Here is a 23,729-nt window from a genome sequence, read left to right as displayed (position 1 = left end):
TTTGCTGCCTTTTTTATTCTATTACCATACAGTACAGTTTTCTAGCTGTAACTGTACAATTACAAGAGCCATTTCATTTAGAAGGTGGTACAGCTCATAAAGGTCTGCAAACAGGAAATTAAGAAGCATGATGATGTATTCCGTATTTAGTGGGAAGGAAAGGGTTATTGTTTGATGGCCCAGTTGTATTCAACGTGTAAACAACAGCTCAAAATTATGTAAATGGTAAAAATGTCCCAAAATTCATTGGTAAAACAGAGGCAGTTTGCAGTATTTTCTGGACGGAAGCTGTTTTGGTAGGCCAAATGGTAGCTTTGCAAAGGGGATCAGGCCAACTTGAGTAAAACATGTTAAAAGGAAAAGTATATCTTTCTTAAGACTCCCCAAGAGAGTTTAAGTAGATGTGACAAAAGAGAATAAAATGCAGGGAAGATTAAAATGTGGTTTCTGTCAGCCTGCACCTAAGGGTCCAGAGCACACCATTACCACAAAGTCTCATGGGGGGAAAAGGAAAGGCGAAGAGATAAAAGGGAGAGTAGTGTAACATTTCAATGAGTTTTGCATAATTCCCCTTGCTCTGGGGAAGGCAGTAAGCTTGCAGTAGATATGATAAAGAACCAATACAATATTACAAATTCTTGATTCCACAGTGATGCCTTACTTATGTCTGAAACGGGGCAGTTTGGCATCAGGTATAATGTGTGTGATGTACACTTACAAGCTTACAGTCAAATGATCAAGTCATTACTTAGTGTAGCAGTGTTTATGGCATGGTGCTGTTTTCACATGCAGTCAATACTCTGTATATGTTCTTTGTTTTAGTCTGGCTGCTGTTCAATTTAATTTGTCCTCTCTCTCTGAACGCAGCTGAACCCCAGCCACAGTGAGAAGTTGGACTGCAGATTCACTAAGTTTAATGGGAGGCTAATGGCCAGCCAAAAAAGTGGCTTGATTTGTTGCTACTGTAGGTTTCCTTTTTTTCATTAAATTAAGTTTTTAAAAGGGTCGTCAATTTAGTAAATCTAGTGACACAATTGCTACTGTAAGTTGGCAAAATGTACCTGCAAACTGCAAAGCATGCACTTTTCAATTGCGCGTGTCAGCCAGTCAGTTTGGAAGGGACATTATTCTGAGGCTGTACCACCTCCAGTGTCCAGCAAAATGATATACGTGAATTTTATCTTTAAATGGTTGTGCCTTTGAGCAAGGGATTTAACTAGAAACTGTAGAGGTGCAACAGCAAACACTTGGTGGTTGTACTTCACAGCTCCCAGGAAGGAATGAGAAATAACAGTACAAATATGAGGCTTTATTGCTATAAACACAAAGCAAACCTTCAGTCCTAAGCCTTCCCACATGGAAAAGAAAAGCAAAAAAACCAAATACAGTATGTTTCTTCCTAACATATAGGGAGTTACTTCCTTTGTTATCACTCTTAATTGCTGCTGCTGGACATTTTAACATTTGGTTATGTTATTAGCTTGGAGTATCTAGCTGATTACAAGTTGTTTTGTGAAGTCAGTGTTTCACGTGAAGTCAGAGAATTGAGTTTGTGAATGTTATATTTGCCATTGCAAAATGATGGATTACCTGTTAAAATATGGTTTGCTAAAATGAAACTCTCCCCTCTACTGTTTGCCCTTGAGTAAAGCACAAAACTCCTAACTGCTCCAGCTGATCTGTTCATCAATGATAGAACTATCTGGCTTTACTGGCAGCTTCCAGTTGTGGATGTGGACTTAGATGAATGTAAACAGAGTTGGTGGAAGAGCAAGCACGCTCAGTCAACTCTCTGACTTTCAGCAGATTTTTTGTTATCCTCTCTTATATAATGTTGCCTGTTATATTCATTTCAGTTGATTTAAGCAATGCAAATATGAGCTGAAGTGTAATGCTTGTTGGTTGTGCATGACAAAACATGCTTTAACAGCTGGCTCATTCAGTTTTCATCAAACTTTTTTTAGTTTAGTTGTCTTCTCCTCTATTTTTTCATTTTAATGCTTGCCTTCAGGCTGTATTTTGTCATCACTCAGAAATTGTTTTTGTTATTCTTGTTGATTGGAGGAGGAGAATGTGCTTGATAGAGATGGGTTAAACAGTTTTGTTTCATTTATTGTTTATCTGATTTTATTGTCTATCTCAGTGGGTTGGACTATTAAATCAGTCTAATCTAATCCAACATCATACAAAGTTAATTATAGTCCAGGGTGAGGGGGAGCAGCCGTTTGAAAAAGTTCAAAGTACAAAACCCAAACCCTTTTTGCACACTTCTCTGGCTTTTTCAGTCTGTACTTTATTTCACATCAGAAACAAACAGCATATGGCAAACTGTAGAGCACTGATGCTATTCAATTAAAAGTCATGCTTGAGTCATAGCTGATTGTTTTTAGAGTTGTGTAATGTTTGTTATGTTACGCCGTTTAAATAGCCTCAATATAACAGTTGGCATTTCCATCTGGCAGGCAATCTACAGGCTTATTTTAAAAGGTTGACCAGGTGCAAAGCAGCTCAGGTCTACCTATAAAATCAGTCATAATTTTCCATTTCTATATTTCTTCCCACTTGGATCTTCTAAACATTCAAGAGAATGTCATGCGTTTTGACACTATTAGGGCCACTATGTCGGCCATACAGTATAACAAGAGAGAGAAAAAATCAAGAAAGGAAGCAAATCTGATTAAACTCACATTTGCATCTGGAGGAATCTCATCAATCAATGCCGCTTTCCTGAGCATGCTCCTAAAGGCCATCCAACGCCCAAGGACTGTGGATTTATTTTTAGGTTGAGGATAAATAATTAAATAAAAAGCACCTTAAACCCCTGACCTTTTGTCAGTGCCTGTGATTTATCCTCTGACTTGACACAGACATTTCACAGTCATTTGAATCCAATAGCTGTGCTCATTCCAACATCCACTGTGGAATTTATATTTATAAATGATTATATCAGACAGCTGACAACATTTTTTCACTCATGACTGTGACAGTGGCTTCAAGATAATGCGACTTGAATGAGGGGAGCATCGCAAGTGACTCGTTGACCTTGGTGGTGGTGTTGAGAGAAAACCAAAGCATATCCCGGGATGCAAACCTTTTTGCTGTGAGGTGGCAAGGCTACCACTAAGCCACTGTTCCACCCATAAACATTTTATTTGTGTGGAATTTAATGACATCAAAACTGTGTACTAGGGGTGGTAAGGTTCACAAAATCCACGGTTCGGTTTGTATCACGGTTTTAGGGTCACGGTTTTCGGTTCTGTACGGTTCTTGTTATTTTTTCTTTTAATCTTTAACACTCCAGAAATATACTTCAGAATATGATATATAGCTAAAATTTGTTTTATTGTTTTATTTCCACTGTCATCATAGGTAACATGAAATCCAAAATGTTCCCACACACCAGACTATATACGACGCTAGCACATCCTCCAACTCCAGGCAGCCTTCCTCATCTCTCCCACTTACCATTTCTGCATGTGACGTGACCTGCAGCACTCCACACTCCACCTGAGGAGCGGTTGGCTTGGTGCCTCTCAAAATCTGACGAAAATCTTTTAAACTGACCTTTGTCAATCAAAAAAACAAACAGATTCAGCAACTGTATGGCTATTTCTCGCTTAAAATGTTTTCAGAAATACTTTTCGGTGAACTATTTTCGTAAAATACGAGATCGTATTCAGAACGAGACGGCATTCGAGTCTGTTTTGAAATTCGGGAGCAGCAAGAACCACGTGACGCGTTCGTCCAATCAGCTGCCATGTGTTGTGTTCGTCACGCTCATCCCCCTCGTTGTTTATATACTGTCTATCTCCAGTAAGTCATTTCATTTCCAGTAAGTGTTTTAACATAGGTGTCGAAAGTGGGCACTACGGCAGTAAGTGGTTAGTGCACATTAACAGTGTACTGACGAACCGTGCGACACACACACACTCCAAACCGAGACATGCGAACCGAGCGGTTCGGATGTTTTTTCATGAACTGTACCACCCCTAGTGGATACCTTTAATTTTCTTAGGTTAGACAAGTTATTATCATCTGGTTTATTAAAAAAAACAAATGTCCCCATGTGGCATACTTCAGAATCAAACACAAGCACATACACATATAACAAATACTAACACATACAACAAAGCAGGCTTGATAGGGAATAGACTATCACGCTGTTATATAAGCAGCTAATGTTCCAGATGCCTTCCCCTTCATCTCTCTCTCCGCCAGGCCAAATTGCAGGAAAGGAAAATCCTGGAAGATGCCAGTCTACATTTAAACATCACATTGATGATACTTCTTGTTACGCATCAGTGCTTCGCAAACCGTACTGTATGCGTGTCATTTATCCATGGTATATGGACTGTGCAGGCATAGATGATGTCCCTAATGGAACAGAAAAGCAGAGGGTTGATCATTCACTATGTGATGCTCATTAGCAAATCCACGAATTGTCATATGTTAGTGTGTGCATGTTTGTCTAAGCTAATGTACTGTATGAATTGAATATATATCAATATGTGCAGAATTGCCAGCAGTGTGCGTAGTTGTCAATCAATTTCCCTCATGAAAGGGTTAGGGGCTGCACTCTCTCCATTTCTCGTGTTGGTTATGCCCCTGGCTGAGCACTGTTGGGTTGGTAATGGAACAGATCCTTGTTCTTGCAAGGACATTGTGTGTGTGTGTGTGTGTGTGTGTGTGTGTGTGTGTGTGTGTGTGTGTGTGTGTGTGTGTGTGTGTGTGTGGGTGGGTGGGTGGGTGGAGCCAAGGTGCTAATGAAGTAACTGGGAACACCTGCCCAGTGTTTCCAAGCTACTGACCCCTGCCTGCCCAGAGGCCAATGTTGTCGGTCCCTTTACCAACCTGAGTTTACCTTTGTTGCGTTGCTTCTTTTGTTAACATTGACAACATGCACATCACATCATTCATTGCATTCATACACCACTGATCTTGACTTTAACTGATCGGGATGCCTCCTGGATGGGTCCCTGTGGAGGTAGTCTCGGAACATCCAACTGGGACCAAACTCTGAGAGCAGATCCACAACAGGCTGGAGGGATTCTTTATCTCACCTGGGAATGTCTCAGGAATTTCCAGGAGGCCCTAGAGAAAGTTTCTGGGAAAGGAACTGGCTTACCCACTGACCCATACCTATAGAAGCAGTTTTTGTGCCTGGTGAAACATTCTCCCAGTGTCTTGTTGACACCAAATATAATATTTCAACCTCTCAGAAATGTAATTTGAAGTGATTGTCATCTATATCTATACATTTCTGTCCAAACCCTACATTCTAAATCTATCTAAATATATTTAAAACATGTGCAGTATGTTTGTTCCTGTGTCTTGTTTCTGATTCCCCTATGGGTATGACTCAGCTGTTTGCTTGGGTGAGTCACTGGAACCTGGGGGGGGAGTGGACAGCCAGTGGAGGAGATATCTAAGGCACGCAACCGTGGGCCTTCAGCCCTGTGGGGAGAGAGAGATCCAGTTTTCTCGACTAGACAGGTCTGACGAGACATCGCCTCAGGGAACCTGGGCAGGGGCGGTCACATAAAGAGAGGTAGTGTCAAGGGCAGTGTGGTCGAAAAGTGTGCTCCACCAGCCGTCGAATGTATGTACACAAATTACAGTACAGCCGTGGATTTGCATACACACCAACAACAACAATCAACAGCAACAACAAACAAATCAACAAAATAATTTGTCTCACTGAAGGGTAAGTTTTCTTTAATAATTAAAATGTATAGCAACTTGAATGTGTCAGGGACATAATCAAATGTAATGTTTTATAAAAACGTTAATATAAATGTTCAGTGTATATATCTATATCATATACAGGAAAAAGCACATTTAAATCGTCCTCCATATCACACTGGATGGCTCCCCAGTGATAGTGTTGTTGGGGTTGTTGCTCTTACTGCACTGACTTCCTATTAGTTGGAACCAAGACTAGCCTACAGTCGATGCAGTCCTCATTGATTCATATTTTGGGAGGTTAAACAATGTAAACAAGTGTTGTTGGTTTTTAACTTTAGTGCCATAACATAGTTTTTCCCCACCATTTGACAGATTCCTGATGAAGTAAAACTGTAGACACCAAAACTTTGAGCATTGTGATAGTGCTTTGAAAAACCTGACAGCCCTATGTGTGACCGTCGCCTAAGCCAAGCATAGACCTGACATCTACTCAGTTGATAGATTAGAAAAGACAGCTGCTGAAGGTACTGTAAAACAAGATGTGTGTGTGTGTGTGTGTGTGTGTGTGTGTGTGTGTGTGTGTGTATGTGTGTGTGTGTTTTTGTGGGTGGTTGGGTGTGTGGGTGGGTGTTTCGTTGATGTGTATGCAGTGGGATATAAACATATCTTTCATGCCCCTCCCGTCACATCATGTTTCATTTACAACATGTTTATATTCACATATGCTCAAAGGCTTATTTAGCATTTGTGCGTTTTGGAAGGTCTCCATATGATTTTGTCACTGCATTTGCAGATAGTATGAATAGAATGAATCGAACTCAGTCTGAATTAGGGCCCATATGTTTGCCACTGGATTGCAGCGACTTAAAAAAAAAAAAAAAATGAAATAATAGATCTGTTGGCTGAAAACTCCAGGAAGAGTTTCATTTTGTAGTTATGGACAAGTTATAAGTTTGTAGTTATAAAGTTTGCCTTGGTTCTTTCGGGGAATGATTGTAAGGATTTAGAAATAATGTGTTTACGTCATTTACTCTCTAACTAGGATATTTTGGGACTGATTTGTGGGGATTGCTATGGACGAAGTACACATGGCAATACACTACTAAGAGCAAACTACGTTTAACCATGTCCAGCTAATTTAAAGCTCCCATTACTGTATTGGGTGAACAGTTAACTTCATTTAATATTGTACGTGGCGTTTTCTTTTGCGGTGTTCAAATGTTCTACCAAAACAAGTTCCTTCTCGAGACCATGTTGCATAGCCACCGTCCGTAGCTTAGTGCCGTCCAAGACGATTGTGATTGGTTTACAGAAATGCAAACAACCCAGAGGTTTTTTTTCTCCTATCCCAAATGTATGTGTTGAGTGGCCAGACATATCTCCACAGCGCTGTGGTGATATGTCTGGCAATGCGAGAGTAAGTCTTTGGTAGAACTTTATCAGTAAGAGTCGAATACTAAATGTGTTACCTTCATCTTATTTTAAAGTTGCAGCAGGAAACTTTGCACATGTTGGTTGTGGATTTCACACATCAGGTTTTATGTTTACCATCTCAGCAAGTGTGTGTGATAATTTTACAACATAGAATAAGAACTAATCCTATCACCCGACAAGAACGTCAAAATTAGACGATTCAATAAAACCCTGGATTACATTTAAGGACAATTTTCAATTTCTTAAATTATTTTTTTATGTACAATTGCAAAAAAAAAATTAATTCTCGTCAACACAATATCTGTGCGAGGCAAACTTGGTTACGGCATTGGTTATTGGTGCATGGTAAATAAACTATGGTTAGGGTCAGGCAACTAGAACACTTAGATTAGGGAAAGATTGAGGTTTCAACGTTGGCATTGTTGGCATTGGATGCAAATTGTAAGGTATGGGATTTTTCCAATATGGACATTATTTTAAGGATAGTGAGCTATAAAAGAAAAACATAATTGGAGTGTAACATTGGTCAGTCCTACTTTCTATACAGAACACTTGCTTGCTATGCATCATTTTACAGTTATCTATATTTCAACCCTGCTTGGTGATTTTGATTGTTAAAATGGATGAAAGTTGAGATGTTTTTAAGAATTCACAACATTCATGGACAAGCCATCCAAGCATTACATTTTCTATAAACTGGCTGTTAAGCTATACATCCTAGAAGATGAAAGTGGAAAGGAACAGTGCACCAGTGAACAAAACTCTTATCACCATTCTCTGTGTGTGATTTTTAATCTGTGTGTGTGTGTGTGTGTGTGTGTGTGGGGTAGGGTATATAAACAGCTCTCAAATGTCTTACTGTCACAGCACATTTGACTTTCTCCAACAATTTATATCCTACTTACAAAGTGTTGTGGTTTTGTTGCAGGGGTGTGTGTGTGTGTGTGTGTGTGTGTGTGTGTGTGTGTGTGTATAACATTATGTCACTCCTGTCTGCAAGCTCCAGCAATACTGTCAAAACTCATTGCCACAGTTCATCTCAAAACCAAACTGTGAAACGGGCCTGGTAATGGTATTGTCTTTACTTATCCGGCTTTGATTATGTCTGATAGTCGCTTAATGCTGAACAAACATTGGTGCGATGGTCCTGGGCCTTATGTTTCACTCAAGTCTTATTTTATCACTCATAAATATTAATACGACATAAATAGTAATGACACAAAACCATGATGCAGCGGCACAGGAAAAGGAGACCTGCAAGACCAGAGAGTCTACAGTAGGTTGAAATGAAACATTAGAACAGGTGGCTGCCCCAAATGTGTCTGCGCTGCAAGTAGATAGTAGATGATTTGAAATCACAGCGACAACTCTTAAATCTTTTATCATAGCCATACAACTTTTTATATATATATATATATATATATATATACAGGGAATGCAAAGTAGTTTCTAAATAAGGAATGTCTCTAAACTTTTCTTGGCTTGTTTTAATCAACATCAGCCAGACTGTACTCTTATCTGCAGAGTAAACCAAAGCAACAAAGTGTTCTAATTTCACAGATTTAGTCACAGTGAAAAAGTCAGTTACTGTGAGAGATTATTTATTTATTTATTTTACGAGGAATACCTCTTGAGATGTGTATGTGATGTATCTCATTTTCGAGAGGGTCCTCGGTAGGACTGGACAGTACAAAGGACAAGACATTACAGTACAACATACACATTCACTCACATACTAACTAAAGAAAAAATGAAAAATCAGATTAAATTTTTTTTAACATCTTTACACCTGCAGCTTTCTCCCCCTGCAGGGCCAGCATGCTAAAAAGGAACAGAGTCGATGCACAGGGTCCATGTGGCTGCGAGGGCTCGTAGGAAAGTGTGATTATTCACTACAAAATAACTTGAATGACTTTTAGTTCTGACAGGACTGTTGTAGGTCATAATGCCACTGCATTTTCAATGTATTTTCTAATGAGTCTTGCTACTTGTTCTGATTAGCTCTGATGTGCATACAAGTCACCTTGCTGATATCACAATATTTAGACATAAGTCTTGTACTGTCAATGAGCTCAACACAGAACCCTCTTGTGCCAAATTAAATGCTAGCTCAAATGCTAACTAATACTGACGGAAATGGCAACTTAAAGGAGTGCACTTTTCAAATCATAAGCCACAATGTTACTCAGGCAATTATGTCTTAAGCAGCTGAAAAAAAGTGAAAGATTTTTTAGGCAACTGTCAATTCAGCTGGCTATGCTGACAACTGTCGCTGGGAAACATAGTCAGATAATACATTATAAATGTCCATAACTACAAAATGAAACTCTTCCTGGTGTCTTTAATATTCAGCCAAAGGTGGTTTTGCTGAAACACAGCTCTGTATCATTTTGATTGTTTGCATTGTATAATACTTTTTAATGACTGACAGCTGATGGATAGTGACTATAAGTCTGAATATCTGACTGTTAAGCTTTTAAGCACATGTTTTATGCCCAACACCTTAAAAGCAATGAATTGGGTTTTGGTTCTGTGAAGCCAATCATCCTGTCAGTCTGCTAAGCTAACAGCACCCACAGTACAGCTGCTTTTAATAAATATAACACCACTTTTGAATATCATGATTATGTTTGAAAATCATTAATTAATGTAATATCTTACTAAATGTGAGCTAAATTGGTAATTGATTCTATTGAAAACAAGTAAAGGTTACTAAGGAGGACAACAACAAGAAGCACTTGCATTTGTAGCTCTCAATTTAATTAATCTTAATCACAATTTAAATTGCAATTGGTTTTGAATATCACAATCAGATATTTTCCTCAAATCCTGCAGCCTTAGTCACTTGACATCAAAATTAAATGTGCCTTCTGTTTTGCAGTTAGGGTTAGGACATGAATTGACTGCATGTAAGAAATCCAAACCAACCTGCACCTGCCACTGAGCTGCTGCTATCACTGTGATATAAATAAACATTTATGAATACCGGGAAATCCCATTTGAAGTTGGTCAGCGCCAGCCAACAATTCATCTATATGGTATAATCTGAATAAAAAGTTTCCCTGCCTCCCGGTCCCCAGTGTTTTCCTGTGTCGAGACAACACCTGAGGCTTCCTTGACAGAGAGGAGACCTTATACGACCTTATTTCGTACTGTATGTGAGATGGTGAAGACTTCAGCCCAAGTAACAACTTAACAACTTCCCCGCCACCTCATACTTCAGATATGACAAATCATCAGGGTACAGCAAATAAAGGTTGAGTAAAAGTGGATAGACAGACGATACATATACGGATATATATGTCTGCTGTAAGTTGCACAGGGATGAGAAGAGCGATAACTTAAAAGGGTGTGTGATTTGGGTAGATTTCTTCTCAGGATGCAGTACAGTCCTTGTTCTCACCTCGGTTTCTGCCTGCGGGGTGCCAAGTTCAGCTCGACAACAGATCCAGAGTTTTAAAAATAAGTTTAAAAAATGTTTGCTGTAAGCAGATGTCGTTTCTGCTGAGCCTGTCAAATTTGCTAAGTAAAGATCTGCTTACGTTTGACCAAGTGCTAGGCATGTTTCGGCCAAGATTTATCCTGTGGGCTGTAGGTGACCAGCTGTACATGACCTAGCTGTTGGGTGTTTTTCCCTAGCGCCTAAAGTGTAAATGTTCTGCTTAAAAATTAGACACTTGCTGATGCCATTTCTGGACCTGAGAGAACATATGACTTGTCTTTCATGTCAATGTTTTTATATACTAGCGTCACATTTAGCAGATGTAGTACAAACATGTATGGAGTTGAGTTTAGTAAAATGTAATTGAATTTTCTCTCTGAAAATATACACCAACATCAGTGTAAAAGGAAGGAAACAACACAGGAAAAGAAAAGTAATCTCTAAGATTTAATGTCCATCTTCTGCAAACACACATCTGATATTTTACAGTTTATCCCTGGACTTCACAATGGCACTTTATATAATATTATTTTTTTCCCCTTGATCTAAATTAACATAAATCTTGAAATCACATCCAGACATCTACCACATTTCCAAAGCTCCAGGAAGGTCAAATTAAAATCAAGGGTTAACTTTACTGAAGGACTACGGGAAGCCTAGAGTACGCAGCTCTAAGCATCAAGGGTCATTGAATTTAATTTGCCCATAAAGCCTGTGCTTTATGGTGCTTTCACTTCCTGGTAAATGTACCTTGTCTACAAAAATACATTGTTCAAGGATGTCAAATTGTGTTAGATCTAAGCTTTCACTTTGAAAAGAAGAGCGTATAAGACTTTTTAGGTCGGTCAGATTTGTGTTTAGCAAAAACCACGAGTGCCTCTGGTAATTCTTACTCTCAAATGCATTTACATTTTTTTCTTTATTCTAAATCACCAGAGGCTCAATTAGCAGCTAAAAATAAAGGGCTTTTCAAACCTTGAACCACAACAGGGATTATCTTTGAACTTAGAACACCTAGATGACACTATAACAATAACAATTTCTACAAAAACAATGCTTTACCACCTTTGCTATTATTGAAATGGTCAGAAAGTTATGGATTGAGGGTTTTACTTTACCTGAACCATATGTTTATAAACCAAAGCAATTGCATACATTGCAATGTAATTTATAGTAAATATAGATCATCTTAGAATATGCCCAAAATGGTAAATTCCTCTTCCATTACTGCAGAAAACTGTTAGAAATCCCATCCAAATATGTGCTGTTATGGAGGAGACTGCAGGCAGTTGCAGTTGTAAGAAGTAAAGCTGGGTGGGAATTTAGAAAGCATGAATGTCAGAGGTCTCTACAGGCATTACAGTCTCTGTTAATTACCAAAGTGAGAAAAAAAAACTAAGAAAAAAAAAACTTATTTGTCTTTTCTTTAACCTCATTCCACCAGTTTGTCCTCTTTGGACTTTTGAAGTTGGAGATATTAAACACCAATATTATGATGTGGAACTTTACAGTGGCACAGTTAATCTACAGTGGTTAGTTAAATTCCATGTATTCAAGGAGAAACTTTTACATACGAGACTTTAGAAGTAAATAAATAAAATTGTTATTTCTTTCATTAGTCTCAGAAATTGTCTTTGTGTGTGTGTGTGTGTGTGTGTGTGTGTATGCAATAGTACTACTGGTGCATTTAGGATCCTATTCATCTGCCTTAGGATCTACCTGTGATGATTTGTGGATTGGAATATCTTGACAGCAAACCCTGGTAATGAATCCCTGTTTGTACACCGTCTTGCCATAAGGAAGAAGTTATGCAACCATCCCTCCATTACCCCGCTCACACTGTTACTGAGCCCATGCGAATTACATTTGAACTGTTAATGAGGGGTGCAGAAAACCAGGCAAAAACATGCATGCACAGTTAAATACATGATGCAAACACATGGGCGGAAACATCACCTGGAATTGCATACACAGACATTGATGCATACTCCTACCAGCCTCAGTGCTAACACGGGGGCATAGTCTAAATTAATGTTAAAGGTCAAACTATTTTATGGCTGACATTTTAGAATATGAATAATTGATCGAGCAGTTCAAAAGTCACTAAATGTCATCCCTTATGAAGTCCGTGGTTTATTGATGTAACAGTGGTATCTTCAGTATCATGACTTTGATACTGAGAGATCAGTATCATAGGCATTACAGAAATCAAATTCCCTATACTGTTTATTTGATGAGGTGTCAAGGAATCAATGGTGAAGACCGGGATTCTGTAGAATGCACTTTAAAGGGGCTCTACATTTTTCAATGGAAAGACGTACAACTAAACCATATTATGTTAATTGACAGTTGGTCTGCTGAGCTGTATTTGTCCCTTTACTTGAACTCCTCTTTTAATTTCCCATATGCCTCTTGAGTCAGTGTTCCATTCATCCATGTTTTGTCAGATGGCTGAGATGCCTCTGTGATCTCCTTACGGAGCCTTGTGTATATCCACTGCAGGTTAATAACACGTCACCCTTACTATCATGTATGTGCTCATATAGTTTATTACTTGCTTTGCTATAATCTGTTTGAAATGCTGTGTGAGAGAATGCAATATAATGTCAGAAACGACAATTAAGTGCCTACAGTAATTGGCAGGATCACAGTGTTGCTGGGTTCAAGCTATGTGCCTCTGTAAGTTGGAAATTGAAGTTGGAAATCATAAAAACAGTGTTTGCAATTTATTAATTTATGTTATATAATTCATTTATGTTATATAATGCTTTATGGTACTATGTCACAGATGAATAAGCTATGTCAGGCGTACTTGTTAGAAGAATCAAGTCATTGTTAGTTTTGTTCTTTTCCTGGACTGGTGATGTTGTTGAAATATAGAATATTGCCGGACTACAGCGTATTGTTACCATGCTCACCTTTCAGTATTTTCAGAAAAACTTTGATCTTACTGTTTACTGTTTTGTAAGCGGAACATCTTGAGAATTTTCAACAATATGTAGACAATATTACTGTTGACTGTTATTTTATTTAAACAAATAGAAGTCAGTATATTCATATTCTGGATATCTCATTGCACACAGTGATTAAAGCATAAGGGTGAAGTCCTAAAAAGTGAGCCATGTGCAGACTGCATTATTCATGCAGGACTCTCTGCTCTCCCAGCTCTGTACTCGCTGAAGAGCCTGTACCTCAGCTGATGAAAGGGCTAGCTGTGACGGCACTGCTGTGGTACATTGCAGATGGTTGTGTAATAATCGGAGGGATTCACTGGCTGTCCTTTGCAGCTGCCACACTGCCCAGTGGAGGGAGAGGTGCCAGCACAGGGGTCCATCAGCCAACTGCTGCTCTGTTTCAAGTGCACTTTCCTGGAAGGAAGAGAGTCACAGGACAGGACTAGAACAGGCTGTGCTATTCATACAGAAAAACTGTCAGATTAAATGAAAACATGCATCTGGTAGAGTTAAGTCATGCCTAAACTAATGTCCTTAGCTGTTTCCCTAAAATCAGGTTAGTACTAAAATTACCTTTGTGTATTTGTATATCAAATTACTCAGTGACACATGGTTTGCAAATATGCTTCAAAAGTTGGAAACAAAAATATAAACGTCCGATTATTACATTGTAGGTGCAATACACATTGCCATTCCAACACATATAACATCCACCATCTGCATCCTCAAAACCAATGGTGGCTGTATGAATGCTGTTACCTCAGCCTCAGACAACATGCAGTTTCAATGTTTGACAGCTCATCAAGAAAAGCGGCAAATGCTGAAGTGTAAATTTGGCCAAATTACACAGAGAAGGGCGTGACTATTAAATGTGTTTTGCTTCCACAAGGAGAAAATAAGAATGATTTCCATCAACCCTTACTATTCAATTTGCAGACGTAGCTATTAAAATGTCCTACCACGTCAGTTGTAATTTGTAATATGGAATTAGAGTGACCCCTCGGCAGTTTATCAGATGACAATGAAATTGGATAAATGTGTTTATCGTAGTCTACTTTAATTACAGCTTGGTCAACTGCTCTTTCCCTGGGAATAAGATCAAATATGAAGTCTGCAAGGGGTCATGTAGCTAATTTGGGTGTAAACTCTCTATTCTGCTATTTTTGTAAATCTTAGTATCCATGCCAGGACTTCAAATTGCTGCATATTTAGTTTTACCTGACTGGATCAAATTAACAGTAAAATGCTGCCTACATATTAATGCATCAGTAATCTTATAATGTCATGGTGAATAAAGTCCCAATAAGTCGGCGTGTTCCTTTAAGGAGATTTTGCTGATAATACGCCTGTACCTTTTTTGGTACTTTCTTGTCTGTGCATGATGTCACATATCTGTAACAATATACTGTAGAGTACCACTGGAATATTACAACAACAACAACTACTACTACTACTACTACAATGGTAAAATAATACATAATAATGATGAACCTATGCACATTGATAAATGCAACCATTTTATTGTAAAATTCCACAGCTATGTGCAATTCCCTTATGAAAAGGATTTATTCCAGTACATGTATAGTATATTATGCAGACCCTAACATCATTGATCAGTGTCCCTTTTATACAATACTCAAATATACATAGATGGCAAACAACTAACATAATGTATGTATGAGGACCATATGAAATTGATTTTGTTCTTGGAAACCTTTGAGCTCTGTAATTCCAGTGCGTATTATTTTGTTTTCTGCAGTTTGACAAAATACATAACAATAGAAAATATCTACATGTGCTGTCCACATAAATGTCTCATTTGTGGGTCCCAAAATAAATAAATTCACTTTGTCGAAAATAAGTACAGTGTAATAAAAAGTCCATGTCCGTGCAACCAAAGGACTGAGACCAGATGAAACAATGCTTGAATTAGTCCCAATTCTGAAAACATATCCAACATGCACACTACTGAATATTAACAGTATCTCTCATACACCTTTATATCTCTGCATTTACAGTAGAGTGCACAAAAATAAATTATATACAAATGATAAACAAGCTTTTGCTGGTAAAAAGAAAATACCATAGAGTATGTTTGTTTTTTGCACCATTGTTCAAGCACAAGACATGCTCGGTTATTTACAAACCCAGCCTACTGATGAAGTCAGATATAGTCTGAATCAGAAATGTCTTGCTGTTTACCCTGATACAATAATTTGTTTGTATTGGTCTGGTGTACAATTGAACAATTGTCCTTATGCTTTTGGTTCTGTACCATATCAATAAAAAAAAACTAAAAAAACAATAACAATGTCTGAGGGAATATCAGTGTATCCAACCTTCGCTGTATAGCATTTCCTTCAAGTAAACACCCACTTTTAGCATACTGTATGTTTTTTTTCTTCAAGGCAGTAAAAGTGGATTCACAAATGATATCATCGTTTGATATTCTCTATTGCATGTGTGTCAGTTTGGCACTTTTTTAAGATGTAATCATTCTTTTACACTTCTTTAAACTACAGAACACTGATGATTACCAGTCTACATTGCTATTGACACACTATGTTCCTAAAGATGTGAAAGATAGAGTATGTGCACACTGAAGCTTCGCAACACAACAGGAACACCATTAAATACAAAAGGGAAAGAACTTCAGGAAGTATGAGATAATATGATAAATGCATATGTTAGTATCATCACTGATGCTTTATTAAATATGGCAATATCAAGACCAATGAAGACCCTTGTAGAGGTGGAAAATGTGGAAATAATCAATAGTTACTTAGACAAGCAAATGTTTTTCTTCTGGTGGCTTGGGAACTGCTTTTTTGGTGTTTCCCCCCCCCCTGAAAATATTCAAGTCTATTACTCAGAAGCTGCACAACAGGTAATGTTGTAACTTATTAATTCAACAGATATAACACTTTGACAGGCCTTTGTGAGAGTAGTGTACATCGATCACAACATAGAAAACACAAGATAAATAAGCTCAAGCTCCATTGACACATTGAACAAAAATGTATCTTTGATATAAATGACAGCATTCTGTGTTTCTTTTCAGGGGCTACATGGACATAAAATTATATTTTTTCTCTTAATAAATAAATAAATACCATTAATGATGAAATAAATAAATACCCCATTACCCCCAAGTATTCTACATGGTCAGTCCAGCATAATACAATAAGTCTAATATACTGTATGGTGATATACTGTAACAATGCTGAAATTACAAAATATATACCCTTTTACAAAAATCCCAAGGGCTTGACAAGTGTTTTCTCTCCTTCATAATTTATGTACATAAACAATGTGATTTACACCCATTGTGAGTTTACAAATCATACTGAAGCACTGTCTCCATTTGTTGCATACTGGTGTCTATCAAAATTGCACTCTGTAAAGGGTTGTAAATCATGTGTTACATGTTGTATGTTCTCAGCTCTCTTCACACAACATCAAGGCATTCAAAGCTATTTTAATGGGGAACAAAAGTCAAAAAGTAATGAAATTAGGCCCAGCCAGTGAATCGGCTCCCTCACTATGTAATAATTTACATGTACATTCTCAATGTGTTTCTTTTCAAAGAGACAGAAAGCGAGCTGCTTGATAATAAGGCTTAAACATCTCTTCTCGACACAAGCAGATGCTTCTTTTTAATTCAATGAAACTCTTAAGTTTATTTGATATCAATTCATATTTCTTTAGTTTCAGTTTAGTTTTTTTTATTGCTCATCTTAGAAGGATGACACATTAAATGAACCCTGTCCCAATGCAGGGATGTCTAAATTCCCAACAGCTGTCTGTATTGACATTCACATTAAAGTGTAGATTAGTTTGAATTCCCCTATTTGAAACTCACCCGCTGGTTACGCAGTTGCATTTATACTTAAGGGCAAAACGTTATTCATTTTAATAAGAAAATCTTAATAGTTTTAGTACAGTTTCTCTTGTAAAAGCTTACATAACCAAAATACAACAGCAGTGTGTCAAAAAGCTTTACTTGTTGCTAAAGTAAGGCTAAATGCTAACTGCTGCTAACTGTATAGCTGCTATCTACTAGTTAGCTCAGTTAGCCGTGCTGGACTGGGAGCTAGGAGCACTGAGGGGTTGTTGATGTTTACACCGCTAGCACAGGAGCTATGGACCACAGGGAGGAGAAAGTTATCAGGGCCGGGGCGGGGGCGAAATGAATGCTGGCGGTGACGGCGGCGGTGTCGTGCCAGAACTGGAGCTGGACATCATAGCAGGCTAGAAGCTGAAGAGGACACAGAGGAAGCTAAGAAGAGAAAAGGAGAGAGTGACTGAGCTGCCATTGGACAACTCAGATGGGCTTTAAGTCGTTGGTGAGAGCTTTGCAAAATAAAAGGCTGCAAGACAGACCGCAAGCTGGCTATTACTATATCTTGTGTTGTTGCACTTGCTTGATGTTTGGATGTGGTAGCAAAGTTGTCCACTCGCTAGTTTTTGATCATAAGTAATCATAACAAATGCACTTGTACAGCTGTCCATATTTACAACACTGGTGTATAAATGAATTACACTCTGAAACTGTAGGGGCGCCAAATCACAATGATATCAAAAGTTCTGCAGTGCTGCTTTAAAAGGATAAACCGGGCACATTTTTGTTTATTAATTTTACCAATTTTCCTAGAAAATAGTATAATTAAATCTTGAACGATAATCAACAGTGCTCATTTTTTTATTTTTCCATAGCCAACAATAGAAGACCATAAAAGATGTTGATTTTTGGCCTGAAAGGTGCATGCAATAAATGTAAACCACTATGTAATAGTAAAATATATACAGTGTCTGTACAGTTAAGCATTGTCCATAAACAGCATCATCTCTCTCTGACCACACATGAAAAATGCAATGTTTAATTGTGCCAACACTAAAGCTAAATAAATTAAAAATAAATTAGCGTCACTGTCTAACATAGCTCTATTAAAGTGCTTTAGATTGTGTGTTTTAGTATGTTAAGTGAAAAATAAAATTAAAAGATAAGACATACTGTAATGTTATTTAGATTTCTCTGATAGGTGTTTGCTGTGATCTGAACTGCTATTTATTTAAATTGCATTCTATGCAATTAATGCATTCGTCTGAAAATACAGCAATTAAATTAAAAATTCCATTAAGAAGACATAAAGAAGAAATTCCAAATAAAAAGTCCTAAATCGAATCATGAAAACAAAACTTGGATTCTTCTTAATTGCTCACACAATCAATGTTTTCACAACACATCTACAAACCTCCTCATACCAGTTCAATGTAATGCTACAACATTTGCAATGTCTGTCAAAGTTATCAAATAAATTGACTCAAATTCAAAGAGATTAAAAGTAAGGAATTAAAGGAAATGTATTAAATCAAATCAGTGGGTATTTCAGTGGGTCGCCTCCTTTAAAATGTCCCTTGCTGGCACAGAGCATATGTAGAATGTAATGAACTGTATGATAAGGCTGGGTACACACCCAGGCCTAGAGATAGAGATAGGAGACCCAGTAGACCAGGTTGAAAAGACCAAATGCAGTGGGGAAAAAGATGCGTGCATACGAGTCTATCTTGGCAACGCGAATGTGCAACCTGCCGTGCCGCCAGGCACCGGAGCGGCAGTCTTCGAAACAGCAGAAGAAGCTGGTGCAGTCCTTCCCGTCCAGACACTCATAGCCATACTCTTCGTCTCGCTCCTGCATGTGCGTGGCGTTGTTCATCTGAATGGCTGTGGCCGAGCGTGGACGGATGTCTACCGTGGGTGTCTGCTTTTAACAGGACAAAATGACACAGTTAGCCATCAGAGCCTCAGAGTGCCATAATAAAGACCTCACTGACATAACAGGGGACCTAATTTGAGCTGCCATTTCCTGTCTCCCACTTCTTTCTGTCATTAGTCAACAGAATGTTGAAGTCCACCTTCGACTTGCCAATGGTCCCTTTAATGTCAGAAGAAGATACAAATTGACCTCTAACTACCACCCGTGGTTGTAATTAGTGAGGCTTATAGTGACCTCACATGGTGGAACCCATGATGCAAATTACACCTTTGCGGCTGAATCAGTCATATTTTTAGTACAGTAGTCTATTTTTATTTACAGCTATATAAGAGCTAGTGCTGGGCAATGACTCTGCATTTTTTATTCTGATTATGCTACTGGTGCTGCACAACATTAAAAAATGCAGTTAAAACACAATAGCAAACAGATGACTGTGTTTTTTTTCTGAGCAGTTTTTAAAAAAATGTTTTTAGTTCCAGTTACTCAACAAAATATCATTATTTGGACCTGTATCGATGTTTTAAGCAGTTCTTCTGAAATGCATGTATAAGATACGTTGTGTCTAAAATATGTAACTGGCTTAGCTTTATGATGCATCATAAGCATCATAAAACTAAGCTTAGGGAGGAGCATGGGCACACAGCTCAATATTTCTCCAGACCACTCTTTCGGTCACTAAATGGGTTAAAATAATCCTCCTTTTCAAACTGAAGGGCACATGCCTTTTTTATGATAAATGATTGCTAAAATAGGACAGTGACATCAGTGAGTTTTGTGGCGCTCTCATTCTAAAGGGAGACAATTACAATTCAAACAGACTGTTTTCATCAGCTTTAATCTTGAAATACCATGCCACCTTTGCACAAATTGGAATTCCAGCTGTTTGGCAGATCAAATGTTTCCCCCCCTTTGGCAGAGATTCCTTGACCTTGCTGATAAACTAGGGCAGTGGTTCTCAAACTTTTTTCAATAATGTACCCCCCTTTGAAATATGTTTTCATCCAAGTACCCCCTGACCAGCACAAAACATTTTGGGTAGGAAAGAAATACAGCACAATAACAAGAGGCACAATACAGCACTGCCCCATCAGTTTCAGATTTACTACAACAACAATATTTTAACTGAAAAACTGTTAAAAGCTACAGTACATTTAAAATATTAAGAATTACTAAATTAATTCATTACTATAGTGTATAATATTTATTTAATATATATTTATAATATATATATATATTTTTTGAAATTATGCATCACTAGTACTTTTTAAATTAACATTTAAAAAAAAAATCTTAGTACCCACTTAGTACCTACTCCAAAGTAGCTCTAGGGGTACGCATACCCCCATTGGAGAAACACTGAACTAGGTTGTCAAACTCATCATTTAAAAAAGACAGAGTAAGTCGAGCATACTTCTAAGAATTTCCCATCACCACTTTCCCTCAAGAAAGTGCCGGTAGCTGTCATTTAGCTTGTTCTTTATGTGTTGTCTTTTTAACATTAAACAGTATTCTATAAATGACTGTACTAGCACTGCAAATTGTGTTTTACAGCATATATTTATGTTCTGTGTTAATCTGTTGTTTTTTAATTGCAACAAACATCACAAAACATTAAATACTTTTTTGATGGTTGTTTTTGGCCCCATTTAGGCATGCTTGCTGCGGGGTGAAAGTCCTGTGTTGTTAGACCCATCTACCACCCCAACCAGCCTCCCTACGCGGAGCTGCTGCCCTGCCCGGTGCGTTCCATACACACGCTGAAGGGTGCTTTTTGCGTCGTTTTTGACGCTGAGAGGCACTGCCCAAGCGTCCGTATTTTACGAGTTGGGAGTGAGAACGGGTTGGAACACACAGTACCATTATCTGCTGTAAGCATGCATTCTCAAACAAGCTTAAAATACTTAAACTTGATTGAACTGTTCATTCCCTACAACTACTCATCTTGCCCAGCACTAGTGCACAAACCTGCAGTCCCTTTGATAACGATACATAACCACAAACAAAACAACATACTGGTTAGTTTCAGGATTTTTGTCCTTAACGGACAGCATGTTGATGTAATGAGGGGATTAGCAGAAGAGGTTATGACTCAGTTCTCAAAGGGGATCGGTTGCACTGGAGGAAGCGCAGTGGAAGCTCAAGCAGGAGGAGCATTAACAGCATCCTGCCGCATGGCCTGGTCAAGCTGGGCTGTGCTGTGTCAGTGTTAGCAAAAAATAAATAAAAAAACAACAAAGAAACAACACAGTGGCATTGGCAACTTTAACTGGCTGAAAGTAGACAACCTCTCAGAGAAGACAAAAGGTGGAAACATTGCTGGAGGATCCCTTGGCTATCTGTCTTAAGTTGAATAGGAGTGTTAAAATAAAAAATAAAGGTGAATTTTTCAGCAGTACATTTAGACTCATGTCTAACCTGAAAATCTAACAGATCTGACCCTAAAAATAGTCCTCCCAGTTAAATATTGATGTGGACCACTATATGGAAAAGCAGATTATCTTGTCTTGACTTGTGTGTTAGTTTAAATTTAGACCTTTGCTAGCTCCCACCCACTCTGGATGCTTTTTGGGTGTTTAAAGATTAACATGTGTTAATCTTCTGATTGGACCTCCAACTCTAATTATACTCATCACAGTGCAGGGGTTGTCTGTTTCAGTCTGTTAAGGCTCTGCTGACTCTGTAGGAAGTGTCAGGTTGAGAAGCCCAGCAAACACGCAGGTATAGATTTACTGGCAGGAGAAGGGAAAGAACAGGAAGCTGTTGCAGCGGCTGCTAATTCACTGTGGTTACAACAACAACAAAGAGTGAAACAGGACAGAGGGAGCCAGAATGAGTCCACGCTGGGCCTGGACTATTACATTCCTCTGGACACAGGATGTGTGGGATGCTTATTTTAATTTTAGAAAACTGCATAAATACGTCTGGCTGGCTGCCTTTGCACTGTGCACTGCAGAGCGCCCCTTTTAATATTATCTCTGATACCTATTTAGTAACTGATGGGGAGTACAGTAAGAATGCAGGTAGATAAAGAGGGGATAGAGAGAAGCGTATCTGCTGGAGAACAGACAGAAAAGCAGTGAGGTGCTGAGGGCTCAAAGAGCCAAAATGCAGCAGACACATGCAGTCAGACACAGGCAATATACCTTTGAGGAAAAGAGCCGGAGGAGCTTTTGTCCAGACAGGAAACAAAGAATACGTGGAATTGAAAGAGAGTAACAAAAAAAAAACATAGAACACATGTAAACAGAGAACAAAAAACATCAATAGAAAAAATAAATAAACACAAGATAATTTGTGAAATTTACAATTACTCTACTTTGTAACTCAAAATGGAAAGAGAATAAATATACTGTAGAGAGACATACATGTTACAAACAGACACAGGGAAGATGCATGTTGGGATATATGTATCTCACATGATTCTTACACCAGCATTACCTTAGAAAATATTACAAGTGCAAAACTGGAGAGATTAAATAAACACTATCCATAATGCAGAGTTCAAATACTCCCTGTGAGTGTGACATCATTACATTTTCACATTAAGATGAAAGCATTTGTCTTACACAGCACTTCATTAAGCATTGTTATCAGTTCCAGTATGTGGCAATCGACAAACGTGGTAATGTATGTCGTTAAACTTAAACAACTGATAGGACATCTGATAATCATAAATCCCTCTGCATTTTAAGAAGATCACGTGTACCCAATAATCTTACAGATAGTAAGAGAAACTTTCGAAGTTCTTGATTTATATTTCCTCGATTTCCTATTTTTTCCATCCTTTTAACAATTCAGGAAGATCAAAAGAATTTCATCAAAGATCTCCTTTTCTTGCCCACTTTCTCCTTCCCACATCTCGGGAATTCATGCAGAGAACCTAGAAAAGCCCCTCTGAGATGGCAAACACTTCACTTCATCAGTCATTTATTCGTCCACGAGACAGCTAGACCATGTGCAAAACCTTAGTTACAGAGGCTGAAACTAGAGCACCCCACGTTCCAGTTCAATACTCCTGTTCACCCAAGCACAGTATACTTAAAGGTTTAAGATTTAATATCCTTCAAGTCCAATTCCCAGATTCAAAGATGGATTTCAGTTACCTACAACCCTTTCAAAAGTATTGCAACTTGGTCCAGTTATAAAAAAGCAAAAGAACTAACTTTTTTTTTTACCAAGCAGACTTCAAGTAGTAGATTTGAACAAATTGCCATACAAAATCTTCATTTCTAGAACCATAAGCCAAATTTAGCTGATTATGGAGATGTGCTTGTTTTGCTGTCAAGGGTAAACGTTCTCAGCTCTATAAGTGCTCATATATATGGTGAGAGTAGCCCTTTAACCGAGCTGCCATGATCTCTTGAGGGATTTAAGGCCCACATGACTCCAACTTTCCTGTCATGTGACAATTACAACTGTAACAGATATGTGACGGAT

General features: G+C 38.2%; 1 protein-coding gene across 9 annotated transcripts in view; it reads right to left on the bottom strand.

Annotated features, from left to right (window-relative positions):
• Window positions 1-18,998: 18,998 nt before the first annotated feature.
• gabrg2 (gamma-aminobutyric acid type A receptor subunit gamma2) overlaps window positions 18,999-23,729 on the bottom strand; it is a 50,635-nt gene continuing 45,904 nt past the window's right edge. For 3 of the 9 annotated variants that reach the window (XM_078265770.1, XM_078265774.1, XM_078265776.1), the window contains 2 exons: window positions 22,436-22,459; window positions 18,999-19,277 (listed from right to left, as the gene is read on the bottom strand). In XM_078265770.1, coding sequence (XP_078121896.1) covers window positions 18,999-19,277; window positions 22,436-22,459 — 303 coding nt within the window. Of the gene's footprint in view, window positions 19,281-22,435; window positions 22,460-23,545; window positions 23,571-23,729 lie in introns of all 9 variants that reach the window. The other 6 variants (XM_078265775.1, XM_078265773.1, XM_078265777.1 and 3 more) reach the window with 4 other exon arrangements.

The sequence above is a fragment of the Sander vitreus genome, chromosome 13 (assembly GCF_031162955.1).
Source record: "Sander vitreus isolate 19-12246 chromosome 13, sanVit1, whole genome shotgun sequence".
Lineage (NCBI taxonomy): Eukaryota > Metazoa > Chordata > Actinopteri > Perciformes > Percidae > Sander > Sander vitreus.
The sequence above is the reverse complement of the archived record's forward strand: the minus strand, read 5'-3'. Positions and strand labels throughout refer to the sequence as shown.